This window comes from Prinia subflava, chromosome 6 (assembly GCF_021018805.1).
Source record: "Prinia subflava isolate CZ2003 ecotype Zambia chromosome 6, Cam_Psub_1.2, whole genome shotgun sequence".
NCBI classification, from domain to species: Eukaryota; Metazoa; Chordata; class Aves; order Passeriformes; family Cisticolidae; genus Prinia; species Prinia subflava.
The window spans coordinates 33,491,768-33,505,444 of NC_086252.1; the positions used below are offsets into that span (position 1 = coordinate 33,491,768).

The 13,677-nt window shown below is 49.5% G+C and overlaps 1 protein-coding gene across 1 annotated transcript; it reads left to right on the forward strand.

The window, feature by feature from the left end:
- The first annotated feature begins 1,308 nt into the window (after positions 1 to 1,308).
- On the forward strand, positions 1,309 to 13,441 carry LOC134552439 (carnosine N-methyltransferase 2-like). Its single transcript, XM_063401153.1, is given in 12 exon segments — positions 1,309 to 1,320; positions 2,197 to 2,270; positions 2,272 to 2,441; positions 2,444 to 2,548; positions 2,551 to 2,740; positions 4,763 to 4,824; positions 6,206 to 6,344; positions 7,869 to 7,921; positions 10,941 to 11,048; positions 11,157 to 11,287; positions 11,589 to 11,682; positions 12,746 to 13,441. Coding segments are annotated over 12 exon segments (1,494 nt in total). The 3' UTR covers positions 13,102 to 13,441.
- The last annotated feature ends 236 nt before the right edge of the window (positions 13,442 to 13,677 follow it).

Consider the following 13,677-nt stretch of genomic DNA (forward strand, 5'->3'; position numbering starts at 1 on the left):
AGTATTTATAAGAAATTATGTACTTTTTCCCATAGGAAAATATCCTATATACACATATTTAAAGAAATATTGTTGCTCAAACTCCAAAATCGACTCTTGCCAAGGATTAAAGGATTAAAGAAAAAGAAAATTTCTTCCTTTAATGAGAAATCTTGTTGTTAACTATCAGGAAAATGGGTGCTACAGAATTGCTGGTTATCCTTCTCTCTACCAGAATTTGCTTGATGGAGTATAACATCTTTGCATGAAATATTTCACCTAGGAGAGTACAGAAACTACTGCACTTGAGAAGATTAGTCTAGAAAACTGAAAATATCTAACTGATGAAAGCATTTTCATTAAAGCAGGAAACTGCTACAGAAGAGCTCTGCTCACAAGAAAATCAGAGTTACATTACCTGAGTTTTAATCAATTGTTCTGGGTGAATTTGGAAAGGTCTCAAAAAGCAAAGTAGTAACCATGGAATCATACACTGGTTTGGGTTGGAAGGGACCTTAAAAACCATTTAGTCACAAACCTTCTGCCATCAACACTGAAAATGCCAAGGACCTTCCTGGCAAGCATCAGCCTAAAAGCTGAGTGCTGTATGGAAGGTAAATCCATTGAAATTGGATGTCAATGAATACCCAGGATTTCCTGCCAGGAGAGGCGGGTCCAAGCTGGTTGTGGTGGGCTGATGGGGATGGAGCATCGAGGGGAGCTCGGGCAATCCCAGCCTCAGACAGGCTTGCCCGAGGAGAGTGAATGACCTATTTCTGCAGGATCAGCCCCAAACTGACCTCGGAGCAGCGCAGTGCGGGAGGAAAAACAGGCGCTTTGTTCTCCCCTGCTGGCAGCCCGGCTCTGGCTTTAGCCATCATCTCACTGACCAAAAATCAGCTTTTTCAGCGTGCGCGGAGAACAGAGCTGAGAGCGGATTTAGTCACGAGCTCCGCAGAACAAAGCAAACACGGCTGGCAGAGGGAACACCCCAAAGGCAGCTCCGGGCAGCTGCCCACAATGTCCCGTTGTTCTGCGCCCGCGGGACAAAGGCGGCTGTCGGGGCTAATGCCGGCTCAGGGTGGCATGCGGGGGGGCACAGGGACACGGGGAGGGGCAGCAGCGCCCGCGGGTGTACAAGGAGCTTCCCGAGGGTTTGCGGCAGGTCCTGGGCATTTCTCCACTGCTCCGGGGAGGTATGGCTTGCTGCCGGGACCCGCGGAGTGGCCTTTGGCATGGGGGGGTGAGGGGTGGCTTCGCTGGGATGAGGCAGAGGTGGCTGGGGGACATGAGGCTCGCCTGGGACACTCTGTTGTGGGTGTCCGGGGGATGGCACCTCTGGTGGGACTGCTGAGGGGCTGAACTGACTGATGGAAAATCACTGCCCAGGTGGCCACACGGCACCGGGAGCCAAAGGCGCACTTTGGACCAAGCAGAGACATTCTGCTCTTTCCTCACTTAGAATATTTGGATATTTGGTTGAAGAGTAGCAATGCAGGTGTTAATGTGCTGCTGTGGACATGCCTTGAGGTGGAGAACTTAAATCCATCTGGAAGACAAATCTGGTGTAAATCAAGGCAGTTAACTTGATGCTGAAGTATATCCTCCTGAGATCCCTGGGCTTGGGGATCTGTGCAGGGCAGGAAGATTTCTGGGGATCTCAGCAAGAGGGGAGGCTTTATCTGTCATCTGCTCAATCTGTTCTACCTGTTGTCTTCAGGGAATGGAAGTGATGAGGATCCTAATGCTGCTCTTTCCACCAGTGGACCTCATTTGGAAATATAAAGCCTTTAAATAATTTCCTTTTTACATTCCTGTTATTAGATTTTAGACAAAAGGAGCATGAGTCCTGTGACTATGTGTAGGGGAAAAATCCAGATGCAAGTGCAGGGGGTACTCAGGGATTCAGGGATTTTCTGAATTTGAACAGTGTCCACTGCACCTTCTGTTGTGTTATCCTTTCCTGGGGACCTCCAGTCACCTCTGCCCTGGACAGCTGTCCCCAGAGATGCTTCCTTGCTTTCCAATCGCTGCGGCTTAGCAAGCAGAGGGGGAGCAGGCTGGGCTCGCTGGCCCCATCCTGGCTGCCCGTCCCCCCCGTCCCTTCCGTGGGCAGGACAGGGGGGCCAGGCTGCCGGGGGCTGCAGTGCTCGCTAGAGGCTCTGCCACGATGCCCCACTTCCCCCTGAGCCACAGACGGAAAAATCGCTCGCTCAGGTCTCCGGGCAGCCAAGAAGCTCCTCTTCTCGCTGGGGAAGGCAGGAATGTCCCAGCGCATCCCCCACCCACCAGCAGCGCGGCAAGGATGCAGGGAAGCCCTCCCTCCTGCCCGGGGCGGCGAGCGGGAAGGGGAGACAAGGCTCAGAGCACACTGAAAACCGCACGGAAAGGGCCCCGGTGTGCCTCAGCCGCTGCCACGGAGGCTCCGAAGGTTCGGAAGTCTCAGCGCGTCCCTCTCTGTGTCTCTGTGGCCATAGGGACACCGCGGGCTGCCGGCCCCGCGCTCTGCCCGCCCCGGGCCCGCTGCTGCCCCGCGGCGCTCGGGTTTCCCCTGTCCCTGCCCCGGTGACGCTCCTGTCCCGACAGGTCCGGCAGAGCCGCCCGGGACATGCTGACCTAGGGCACGGGCGCCTGCCGAGCCCAGCCCCGGCTGCCGGGGCACGGGATCTGCGCTGGAAGAGACCCCCGAGGAGCCCCGGGCCAGCCCCGTGTCCCTGCACAGCTCCCACCCCGCCATGGAGCCGGCTCCGGAGCTGAAGAGGTGCGTGGGTCCGGCAGGCAGCGGGATGGTGTTTCCCCGCCTGCTGTCCCTGTGTCACAGATGGGTGTGCGGGAGGTGGGAGGAGCAGCAGATGTGCCCGTGTCCTGGGAAGGATGGGGGCTAAGCGGGAGATCTTTAGCCCCTCCACAGCCTGAGTTTAGGAATAATGAAGTTTATGAGTTATGAAGGTATTCTTGCAATTTGTGTTCCTAGAGAAAACTTTTTCAACTGAAAGAGGCTGCTTCACCTAAAGTAATAATGTGACTTCCCTGCACCTGCTGTCCATAATGCACTCAGCTCTCTTCATGGAGGGAAGACCTTGCAAGCTCATTCTTAGCTGGGAGCTGTGGCAGGACCTGCTGCCCTTGGGCATCCTGCTCCCTGGCAGGCCCTGCCTCGGTCCTGCAGTTGGGTACTGGGGTTCTGGGGTGGGCAGGGCCAGCCCAAAATGTTATTTGCAAATTTTAGGATCTGGTCGGGATTTTAACCAGATCTTAGAGTTTGTTCCTGTTTCACCTTCCCAGCAACAAGTGTTAATCAGTCTCAGAATCTAAGCCCTGCCTGGGGAGAAATAGCAAAAAAGTCAGTGGAAGAGATCTTGGCATCCTCTGTGCTGGTGAATGCTTGTGCTGAAGTCTGTCCAGGTCTGCTGGCATGGCTGGAAACACTTGACCTGTCAGAAATGGAGTTTGTGTCCCAAGCTGTTCCTCCCTGCACAGGAAAAGCCATGCTATCCTTTGGCATTTTAGTGGGACATTTACTCTGGAAACCATCCTGCTGGGATGGTTTCACCCAAACAGCCCTCTGGTGTGAGGGGCAGAGATGGAAGGGGTCAGAGGGCTGAGTGGAAATTGGAGGGACTGGCCTGCAGCCAAGCTGGAAATGGTGGAGGTGGGCTGAGCTCTGGCTTCTTCCTGATGAGTTCTGAGAGGTCTTTGCTGGGGAGAGGTGAGGTCAAGGTGGTGGAAGAGAGACCTTTGACATACCCCATGGACATGAGTTACACGACTTTGGCACTGAACTCAGATGAAATCAGCTGCTCTTGCAGGACACTGGAGGTGTCTCTGACACTTCTTTTCTTGCCTTCACTGATGGAAGCAGAGCATTATTTGCACGTGGCCACCTCCTTGCCACATGGCCAGCACGGCCAGTACATACTTGTATCTCAAAGCCCCACTACAGGGCTCCCTTCTTACTTTTCCACCTCCTGCCTTGTTTTTATTTCACTTGGGATTTTTTTCCTTGGCAGAGGAGACTGTTGGGCTGGGGTCTGCTCTCTCAGACTGCTTGTCCTCGAAGCATTTTCTAACAGCAAAGCCTTGGTGTGTCTAAACACGTTATAGCGCATGGAACACATTTTAGGGATATCACTCCTAGGACTTGCTGTGCATCTCAACACTGAAATGTGGTCACCCAGGAGGTGACTCTTCCCTTTGCACAGACAGCCTCCTCCCAAGGCTGTCTTTGCAGAAGTGAGGTCCTTGCTCCGATTTAAATTCATCCCTTCCTTTTGCCAGTGGCACCTCACCCCTGTTTTATGTATGAGGCACGTTGTCAAAAGAAAATTAAGGAAGGAAAATATCAGTCTTGTGTCTTCAGCTGCATTGACCAGCTAATGGCTCTGCAGGGGTGTGAAAACCTCCACAACACATCTCAGACAAACACTGGAGCAGTGGCCAGTTGTGGATGTCCCATCCCTGGAAGTGTCCCAGGTCAGCTTGGAGCAACCTGGGATAGTGGAAGGTGTCCCTGCCCATGTCAGGGGGTTGGCACAAGATGAGTTTTGAGGTCTCTTCCAACCCAAACTGTTCCATTGACTCTAGGATTCAAGGATTCTATGACTATGATCGGCTACAAAGAAGTTCTGGCTTTCTCTAGTAAAAAAAGAACAAAATAAATTATGGATTATCAGGAGAGGGAAGTTTGTTCTGGAGCATCTTCCCTTTATTCTGCATTTTCAGTGCAGCTTCAAAAAAGCATACAGGTTCTTCAAGTAACTGAAGTGCTATACTTTCCTTACAGGAATAGTTTCCCCAGCATGAACTTTGAAGCAGAGATTCTGACAACTCCACACGATAATTCAGGTATTTGAGAGAAAAAAAGAAAAAAACGAGATTAAAGTAAAATGCCCACTCAGGTTGCTATCACTACAAACATGTTTTCATTCTTTTGGAGTAAGAGATTGTTAAAAAAAATAAAGAAAAAGACAAAGAATCAGGATGGTAAACTGACTGCAGTTCAGGTGATTTCAGGTCTATGTTAGGGTAGGGTTCAAAGTGTTGAGGATAGACATTGATGCCTTTACCTCCAGTAGGGCTGGACCAGGAACACAGCTGCCAAGGACGTGGTTTTGGAAACAGCAGAGACATTCAATTTGAGATTGCAGTGTCCTGGATGAGACATACGTGGTTCTGGTAGGGACTAAAAGCAGATGATAAAAACACAACTCCTTGAAAGGCAAAAATGAGGATGAAGATGATCTGCCAAGTCCTGTCCTTCACCCTCATTTCATTTAAGAGGGATAACTGGTTTTTTCCCCATTGAATGATGCCTTTTCACTGAGCATTGATCTCTCTGGTGGAGGCTGCACTACGAGTGCCTTCCTACTGCAGCCCACTGTCTGAGACAGCCCCAGCACTGCAGGCATCTTCTCATGAGCCTCAAGTCCTTGTCCTGCCACTGCTCCTCAGCCCTGGGTGACTGGCCAGAGCCTGTGCCCTGGCAACAGCCCTGTCTTTAGGATGGGACAGCAGGACAAGGAGATTTTGCAGTAATTGCTTGGAACCCCTTGAGTATTCCTGGGTTTTGTCTCAGAGGGAGAGGTCTTGGTGTCAGTCACCCACATTTGAACATGAGCCCATTCAGGTGGACTCTGGTTTTGCCATCAGTTGCCGTCCTGGCCATGAGCTGCAGGTCCCAGCAGGGAATTCACCTCCCTGGCAGCCCATTTCAGTCCCACACTGTCGAGAGTCACCAGTGAGATGCACAGGGTCGGCTGTTTTTGCTGTAGGTGCAGGTGGTAGTGTTTGTTGTGTCACCCCTCCTGGGAAAGGTGCCAGGAGCTCCCATCTCAGTCACACTGTCCAGCACGGGCACCAGTGATGGCCCACAGGTTTGGACCCTTGTGTGGCTCCCTTCACCTTTTCTTTAGTCGTCCAGAAAACCCCTCCAGTTCCATCCCTTCTTGCAAACAGAGTGCCCCACATCTGGTTGAGCATTTTGGAGACATTTTCCTCAGGCTGTCCTCTAAGGACAAATGACTCAGCAAACACGCTGATGTCTAAGGGCACCCAAGAATAATTTCTGAACTCTGATTGTGAACAACTTGTAAAGTGCATCCTCTGCATCGTTTCCCCAGATTTCTGCCTCCTGTTGGGTTAGGCTGGGTTTTTCCCATGAGGTAAGTGCTTTGACCCTTCACATGCCTCAAAGCCTCTGACATGCAATCCATACCTGTTTCCCAAGAGCTCTACACGATCCCTTCCATGAGGAGCCTCACGGCTGAGGAGTATGTGGAGGCCTTCAAGTCATTCTTGAATCACTCAACAGAGCACCAGTGCATGGATGAGTTCAACAAGGAACAAATGCCCAACATCGCGGCTGGGTAAGGAGCACTTCCCCCGAGGTGGGAGAGCCATCTGTTATCCTGGGAGTCAGCAAAAACATTTAAGGATGTTTTGGGGCAGGAATGAACTTTAAATGCTCTTCAGTTTTAAGTCCCCTAATAGTGGCTTTTAGGATATTCTGTTTAATGACTCCAGAGTACATGCTGTTTCAATTAATACACTGTACTGCCTCTCAGCTTATGTTAAGGAAAGACTCAAGACCTCATTCTCATGTTCATCTCTTTTCATTAGCTGATTTTCCAAGGATTAAAGTTGGGGCTTTTTGGTTGTTTGGGGTTTTTTTTTTTTTTCTGAAAGAAAGGTCTCTTGTGCTCTCTCCCTGCTTTTGGGACTTCATCACATCCATCCAAACAGAAACACATCTCTAATTCTCTCCTAGTGGCTAATTCATGGTTTTCCCAATCCTCTAAGACCTCCTTATTTCTATCCTAAGTCGATTTGCATTGCTTAAGTACCAAATGATAATCAGTTTTGTAAAGCATTGATGTAATATCTTAAGGCTGGATAACTGCAGTCAGCTTCAGAACAGCCTAGATCCAAAGCACAAGAAAGTCCTTTCAAGTCTGAGTAATTTTTGGATGTTATAGGAACTGTATTTTTCTCTGTTGAGAGAAAAAGTTTAGGCAGGTAAATTTTTATTCCACAGAACAGATAGCTATCTAAAAAAAGCAATAAAATAATAATAATTAAAGATTATATTAAGAAATTTTGATTGTGAATTTAAATAATGGAAAACATTGTGGCTTCCTACGATGCTGATTTTGGGTTTGTCAAAGGGTCTTGACCCTCACTGGGGCTGAGGCTCCTGGACTTGCTCACACCCTTCAGGACTTGCTGCTCATCCCACTCCTGTGGAATCACTACTGTGGTGTCTCCTGAGGGTGTTTGGGATTCTCAGTCCCTCGGCACAGTCCTGAGAGCACAGTAAGGCCATAAATCATGTCAGAGCATGGCTGTTATTAAATATTCTGCTACGGAGCACAAGACTGGAGACTTTGAATAAGCAATTTTTCTAAGGTAAAAATCATTGACGATTCAGAGCCTCCTCCCAATTTCAATCCAAGATTAATGTTGATAAGAGATGATTTCCAGTCACCTGGACAGCCTAATGGTTTTGCATTTTCTGGGTATTTATATCCAATATTCCCTCCTGAGGGTGCTGAGGTTTTCCCCAGCTCACCTTGTCCCTGCTTCCCCAGCAGTGCCAGGTACAGCCCTTTGCCCTGGGGTTCCCAGAGGCTTTTTTGCACAGTGCCAGCCTGAAGAAATCTTCTTGGCAAAGGGTGAGAAACTCTTCACCGTGGTGCCTACTGTACTTTGAAATATGAGCTGGCTGATCTGGGCAGGCTCCTGCCGTGCTGGTTATCACCAGGCTCCAGAGGGATGATCAAATTTCTGCCCCCATGAAAATTTCCAGGCTGCTGTGTCATCCAAGCCATAAGAAAGAAAACTTGAAGTTGTGTGGTACAATGTGGTTAAGTAATGTGTATTTATCCTTCCAGTCTCGGCGCTGGAAAATCGACCATCAGCGTCCTGGGAGTTGGGAGTGGCACAGGTGAGGAGTTGGGGATGGGCATGGGGGGATCTGTGGGCAGCAGAGGGAGACATTGAAAAATTGGGCAATGAGGATTACTCAGAGATTAATGGCAGCATTTCCCATTGAAGCACAGAAAGGTGGAAGGAAGAGTGGAGCTGGAATAAGGAGAGTGCTCCTTCCCTTCCTTCTCTCTCCATTTCTCTTCTGAAACACTGCTGCTCAGATCTTTCTGGACAGTGAGAAATCTGTGCTTTTAGCTTAGTTCCTGCCTCTTGGTGACTCTCATCTGACTTTATTTGCCTCCAAGCAAGGCCTCCTCCTTCTGGTTAGGTACAAAAGCATCTTCAAACCTTGTTGGAGAGAATTTAAAACGTTGGTGAGGTTCTTTCCACCCCAAATCCAGCCTTAGACTATCTCCCCTGCAGGGATGTCTCCTTTTGCTTTGTTTTTAGGGATCCAGAGGCCAAGGCTGGGCAATGCCCTGCTCTCAGTTGTGCAAAACCATCTGGCCACAACCATTAGCATGGGACTGCATCAGCTTTTTCAAGACATGTTTTTTCATTACTGCTGTGTTTTTACCCAGTGATGAGTAGGGTTTAACTGCAAATGATATTTTTCCCCAGAGAGAAACCTATCCTTTGGAAAAATAGCTTTAAAGTTGTTCTGAATGCATTTGTGTTTAAAAAAAAAGCCAAAACAACAAAACAAAAAAGTGGTGAAATAGACAACTTTGCTCCAAGGGAAACTGGGAGAAAATAAAGAGTAGAGAAAAGAAGCGGTGGTTTGATTTGTCAGAGTTTACTTCTGCTTTGAAAAGTATTTTCAGCTGAATTTTAAGTGCTAATACTTTCAAATGAAGGCATTTTTCTCACTTTTTTTGGTTTTGTTTTCCTGAGTAAGAGAAAATTAGCATTTGATTGTTTTCCCCAACTGGGAATGTGTTAGAGCATATGAGAAACCAAGCAGGAAGAAATGATTCAGTTCTCAATTACCCTCTATTTTCATTAAGTAATATAAAACAGAAATTCTGACTCCGCAAAAGCACAAGGGGGAAATGAACTTTTAGCATAGTCCTTAATTTTCCTTATGTCCTCTTCAGAGGAGGTTTTAATGGAAAAACGAGCCCTCTAAAATTTCCTGTGTTTCCTGGGTGAGTGCTCCTGACAGATGCCAGGACAGGGGTCCAGACCTGCACCCCACAGCTGCAAGAGCTGAGCTTCTGGGGCTGGGCAGGGAATGAGCTGGGATGGCACCGAGTAAAAGGTTATATCTGATCCCTGACCTTTTCAGAGGTGGACTCTGGTTTCACAGAGCCCCCAGAATTAGTTTAGTTGATGAAAATATTAATGGGGATTAGCGGCGGCCTCCACATCCTCTCTTGTGGTCCAAATCACGTTTTCTCACTCCCCTCGTGTGCTCTCACAGCTTGTTTTACCCTGAGCTGGAACTTTCCAGTCACAGAGAGGTTCCAGTCCTGTCCCAGCCTTGCTGTGGTCAGTGCTGACAGGGCAAGCTGCAGCAGAGAAATTCCTGCCCTGGAGTGCTGTATTTTACTGCTTGTTTTTATAGACACCCTGGCTGAAAATGTTATTACCTTATTGCTCCTGCAAACACTGGGTTAAGAGAATTTTACAGAGGTGGAGTGAAAAAGACCCCAAGCCTAAGCAGCTTTTAAGGCATCCACCTGCTGTTGACAGACCCATTTGGCTCCATCAGTGGCTGCAGAGCACAGGGCAGTGATGCTCTGCCTCTGGCCCTGCCCCAAGCCTGCAGGCAGCTCCAAGAGCTGGTGCTCCCCAAGCCAGGCACTTAAAAAATGGCATCTGGGACTGTCACAAGTGATTCAGCTGCTTGCTGCTCCTGTCAGCACTATTGGGCCCTGCACCCGCCTGCAATGGATGCAGCCACAGCCTCTCTCCCTGAGCCTCTGGCTGGCCCTGCCCTGCTGCCACTGCGTTCCTCAGGGGCCTGGGGCATTTCTTCTCTAATTTCAAAAGACTCGTCCTTCCTCGGATGTCCCTGTAGTGCTGGCATGGCTGCCATGTCCCCCCTTGGATTCTATTTACTGGCAGAGATGACAGCTCTTCCCGGGGCTGGTGCATCAGCTGAAAGAGCAGGGAGGATGCAGGATCCCGTATCAAGACCTCTCTGTGTGACATTTGCAAGGCCAGGACTATTTTTAGGCCCCACCATCAGCTACAGGCAGGATTCTTGCAGAGGTCCCATCAAGGTGGTCACATCTGCTGTTTATTTACATACTTTCAAGTGAACCAGGGGACTCGTACACTTGGCACATCATGGCCTTTCTGGGAAATAAGCAGCCTGACCTGTATCACCTCAGAAGAGGCTGGAAATTTCTTAGGACAGGAGGACAGACTGCTCCTTGCTCCTCTCTAGAGCTTACTCAGCAGCACAGGAACACCAGTAGCTAAATTTGCAGGGCACTTCCACACAAATACGTGAGTCTCTACCTGTATCTCCAAGATAACCATCAGTTATTTTATGTCCTGGGCTGAGACCATGTGGACAATCCCCAGAGAGGGAGGATCCAGGGTACTGCATGCCAGTGGGTCTTTTCTCTTGTGATGCAGGTCTTGGGGGGCTGTGTCACAGCAGCCACTGTGTCCCTGTGACAGCCCCAAAGCCACCCCACGCATGCTGGAGTTACACAGCTGTGTCAGCTGCCTCCCTGCACCCATTAAAACTTTGTGGGGTTGTTGAAAACTAATGTTTCATGGTCATTTTTGTAAACACTGAGCTGTGATTGTTGACCTGTCTGTCCCACGAGCCAGGGTATTGCCCTCAGCAGGTTTCTGTGCTTGTCTCTGCCTCGTTCCTCTGTGCCTCTGTGTCAGCTTGAGCAGTACAAACCATGGTAAGGGTATCACCAGGATATGCCACTGCCTGAGCCACAAAGCAGAACATACCTCTGGGAAATCCCCCTGCTGGGGGATCTCCTGGCAGGAGTGGTGGCACTGGCACCCTTCCATCGCATTTTTCTGCTGTCTAAAGTAGTGAATTTGTGTTTCTTGAATAGGTGAGCAGGATTTAAAAATGATCAGGATCCTGCAGGCAGTGCACCCAGGGGTGTCTATTGACAATGAGATTGTGGAGCCCAACCCACAGCACGTGGCAGCTTACAAAGGTAAGGCTACCCCTGCTGCCTGGGTTACAGCAAGGACCATCCCTTTGAATGATGAGTTTTTCTGCTGTTTTATGAAATTCATGGTTTTCTTCTACGTTTTTGAAACAGAGCTGGTGAATCAAGCTCCAGACCTGCAGAATGTTTCTTTTATTTGGCACCAGCTCACTTCCTTGGAATATGAACAGCAGGTGAAGGAGAAAGGCACACATAAGAAATTCGACTTCATCCATATGATCCAGGTAATGGACATTAACACAGGACTGTTGGATTTAACTACCCCCTTCAGTTCTGCTGTATGCTTGATTTTAGCACCAGAGCTGAGCACAGCTCTCCCACAGCAATTCTGCAGCAGCTCTACAAACACCAAAGCTGGCAGTGCTCAGTGCTGTGAGGTGTCCCTAAATGGGCATGTGGAATCAGGCAAGGCTGGGAAGCATCTGGAACAAAATTTAAAACACCTCTAAAGAAAGGCTTTAGGCCTTTGGAGGGTCATTGCACTGTGGAGGAGGAATAATGGCTGTGTGTCACTGTCTCTTCTAGATGCTGTACCGTGTGGAGGATATTCCCAGTACTATCAAGTTTTTCCACAGCTGCCTCGACCATCACGGTAAACTCCTGATCATAATTTTATCAGGTAAGGGAGACCTTGGATTTTTTGCTCCATTGCTGGAGTTTTGAAGAGTTTTAAAGTTTGAGAGCCATAAATATTTATCTGGGGATGTCAGTGGGGCTTATTCTATAGCAAATAACTAAAAAAATTGCTGGATTTCATATGGAGAATGTAATCTTGGGCTTAGCCTTGGGCACCAGTGTCTGATGGGGCCACTTAGGCACAGCCTTTGTGCTTTTGCTTCCCTGCTTATGGCATTAATGTAGCAGACAGAAGTGTGGCTGTCCATGAATGAGGGTCAGTCCTTCCTCATGGTGAAACCAGCACTGTAAAAACACAACCTGAGCTCTGGGTGGACTCTTCCTTAGGGCTCTTATCTTTGTAAGCAATGACCCAGACCCCAGAAGGACAAGAGATGCTGCCAAGAGCTGCAGGCTTTATGGCAGGACAGGAAAAAAGAGGCACCACATGATGGCACTTCTTGGAAGAGTAGAGTGTTTCATCCTTTGTGCCATTCATGAATCTCTGCCTCACAGTGTGGCGGATAAAGCACAAATTCCCATGTTCCCCATTAAAACTGCCTCTCACATTACCTGTAGGCTGTTTCCCTTGCTGTTTGACATATGTATTGTTCAATGAGCATTTATAATCGAGGTTTGATGTGTGAAAACATCTGCACTCTTTTGGCCGAGGGACAGTTGAGCAAGGCAGACTGGATTTTCAGCCTCAGCCCATTAGTACCTCTGTGTGTACCCCTCCTTGGGGGGCAAATTCAGTGCTGGAGACATCCCTGAGGAGTTTCCTTTAGGCAGGACAGTTTTGGAGTTTTACCCCTCCATCTGGGCGAGTTCAGTGCTGGAGACATCCCTGAGGAGTTTCCTTTAGGCAGGGCAGTTTGGAGGGAGGGCTGAGGGACCCGGGGTTTTATGAGGCGCAGAAATTTGTAAGCAGACTCATGTAAGGGGGAGCTTTCCCGCTGCCCCTGTCGAGGGCTGGGCCGGCACAGAGGGAGCTTTTCCAGCTCGTTTCGTAGCTGATTAGTGTCGGACTGCCTTTGCCAAAGTAACCTTCCGCGGTGCCCCGGCAGACAGCAGCGGATGGGCCAGCCTGTGGAAGAAGCACAGGGACTGCCTGCCCGCCACCGACAGCGGCCACTACATCACCTGCAGCGGCATCACCGAGGTGCTGCGGGCGCTCGGGGTGCAGCACCGCGTGTACGAGTTCCCCTCGGGCTGGGACATCACCGAGTGCTTCTCCGAGGGGGACGCGGTGGGCGGCCGCATGATGGATTTCCTGACCGGCACCAAAAACTTCCTGGGCACGGCGCCCGCGGCGCTGCGGCGGCGGCTGCGGGAGGCGCTGCGCCAGCCCGAGTGCAGCAGCACCAGGGACGGCAGGGTCATCTTCAGCAACAACCTCAGCATGATCGTGGTGGAGCCCTAGAGCCCGCAGCCTGCCCGGACTGCTTTTTTAACGCTGTGCTGTCCGTGCCTTCACGGGGACTCCACTTTGCTGTGTAGGCAGCATGTTTGCACATCTGCAGGGGAGCCTGCAGCACCTGTGCAGCTGGGAGGAGGTGGCAGCCGCTGTGCTGGCCCTCTGCAGACCCACTGCTTCCCTGAGTGCCAGCACAAAACCAGCAGGATGTCCCTGCTGCTTTGCACCCAGGTAATGTCACCGCACCCAGAGCTGTCAGCTGCTCTGCACTAGGTTATTTCACATGGTTTTATCAGCATTTACTGCCCCAAGTCTCTCAGCGTCTCACAATATAGACATGTCTTAAAAATTTACCAGCCTTTTTCTTTGGAGAATATTTTGGAACCCAGGATGATTGCTGCCCTGAGCTCTTTCAGGCAGACATTAATTTTGTTACTTTCTTACTACTGTTTGTCTCCGTATAAAATAAAAGCAATCTTTAAAAAGTCACATCTGGTTCTGCACGTGTGGGATTACAGAAAACGAAGAGCAAAGAGGCCATTGAGTTAAAACCAAAAAATATGCAAAGTACCATTTTATGGA